Source organism: Brassica oleracea, chromosome C6, assembly GCF_000695525.1.
Source record: "Brassica oleracea var. oleracea cultivar TO1000 chromosome C6, BOL, whole genome shotgun sequence".
In the NCBI taxonomy this organism is placed as follows: Eukaryota; Viridiplantae; Streptophyta; class Magnoliopsida; order Brassicales; family Brassicaceae; genus Brassica; species Brassica oleracea.
In genome coordinates, this window is record NC_027753.1 from 10,591,469 (window position 1) to 10,592,834 (window position 1,366).

Here is a 1,366-nt window from a genome sequence, read left to right on the forward strand (position 1 = left end):
TGGGTCACATACATCTTACGAAACTGACAAGGATGGGAGATTCCGATTCCTTTTCATCTCATTTGGGCAGTGTGTCCGAGGTTTTTACAGAGCCATTCGAAAAGTTATTGTTCTCGATGGGACGTTTTTGAAGAGCAAATTCAAAGGTGTTTTACTAGTTGCTACTGCTTTGGATGGAAACTCAAATTTATATCCACTTGCATTTGGAGTTGTTGACTCAGAGAATGACCTCTCGTGGAACTGGTTTATGAGACAACTTAAAGTGGTTATTGCTGATGAGCAGAGTTTAGCTTTTTTCTCTAATAGGAATACCTCACTTGGTAAAGCTATTGCAAACGTGCACCCTCAATCTCATCATGGAATTTGCATTCACCACTTGCTGAATAATGTTGTAACTTATTACCATGGGAAAGGTTTGGTTGGTTTGGTTGCAAAGGCTTCTAAAGCTTATCGAGTTGCTGATTTTCAGAAGATCTTTACAGATTTTTGCTCGATTAGTCCTACGATTGGGAAATATTTAATAGAGGCTGATGTGAGAAAGTGGGCTCGCTGTCAATTTCATGGTTTTGGGTTTGATATTAGGACCAATAATCATGTTGAATTGATGAATTCTGCATTGTGTTCGCCAAGGGAGTTTCCGATCATTCCTCTACTGGACAGCATAAGGGAAATGATGACTCGATGGTTTTTTGAACGGAGAACTCTAAGTTCTAAGAATTCAAAGCCATTGACCACATCTGTGGAAAAGAAGATTGATAGAAGGATTCAGAAGGGAAAGACGTTTACAGTTTACCCGATTAACGATTACCGGTTTCTGGTTCGTGGAGACAAAATTGAATGTATGGTTGATTTGGTGAGACGCACATGTTCTTGTGGAAAATTCGACTTGTTAAAGATCCCATGCAGGCATGCCATAAAAGCCGGTTTTAGTGTAGGCAAACAAGTTCACAGTCTGACTGACGAGAAGTACACAACCTCTTCTTGGATCTCAGTTTACGAGGAAAGCATAAATCCGATAAGTGTTCCTGAAGATGCATGGATTGTCCCATAACATGTGGAGAAGGCAAAAGTTCTTCCTCCAGAGAGTGGAAGAGCAGCAGGAAGGAGAAAGAAACGAAGATACGAGACAGTTGAAGACAAGATTCGTTCACAAGGAAGTAAAGGTTCCACAAAAGGTTCCACAAAACGCAAATGCAGTAGGTGTGGGATTGAAGGGCACAATAGGTCGACTTGTGATAGAGCAATATAGACCTCTCGAATTTATTTGTCTTTGGATGTTTGTTTTACTTTGGATTTGAGTTTCTCTTTGTTTGATCATTGACTCAAAATATCGAATGGGATTTGAGTTTCACTTTGGATTTTAGAG

General features: G+C 39.9%; 1 protein-coding gene across 1 annotated transcript in view; it reads left to right on the plus strand.

Annotated features, from left to right (window-relative positions):
• The window catches only part of LOC106297461, a 2,076-nt gene extending 1,025 nt beyond the window's left edge, over nucleotides 1-1,051 (plus strand). The window contains exon 2 of the mRNA XM_013733696.1: nucleotides 71-1,051. Coding sequence (XP_013589150.1) covers nucleotides 71-1,051 — 981 coding nt within the window. The remainder of the gene's footprint in view (nucleotides 1-70) is intronic.
• The last annotated feature ends 315 nt before the right edge of the window (nucleotides 1,052-1,366 follow it).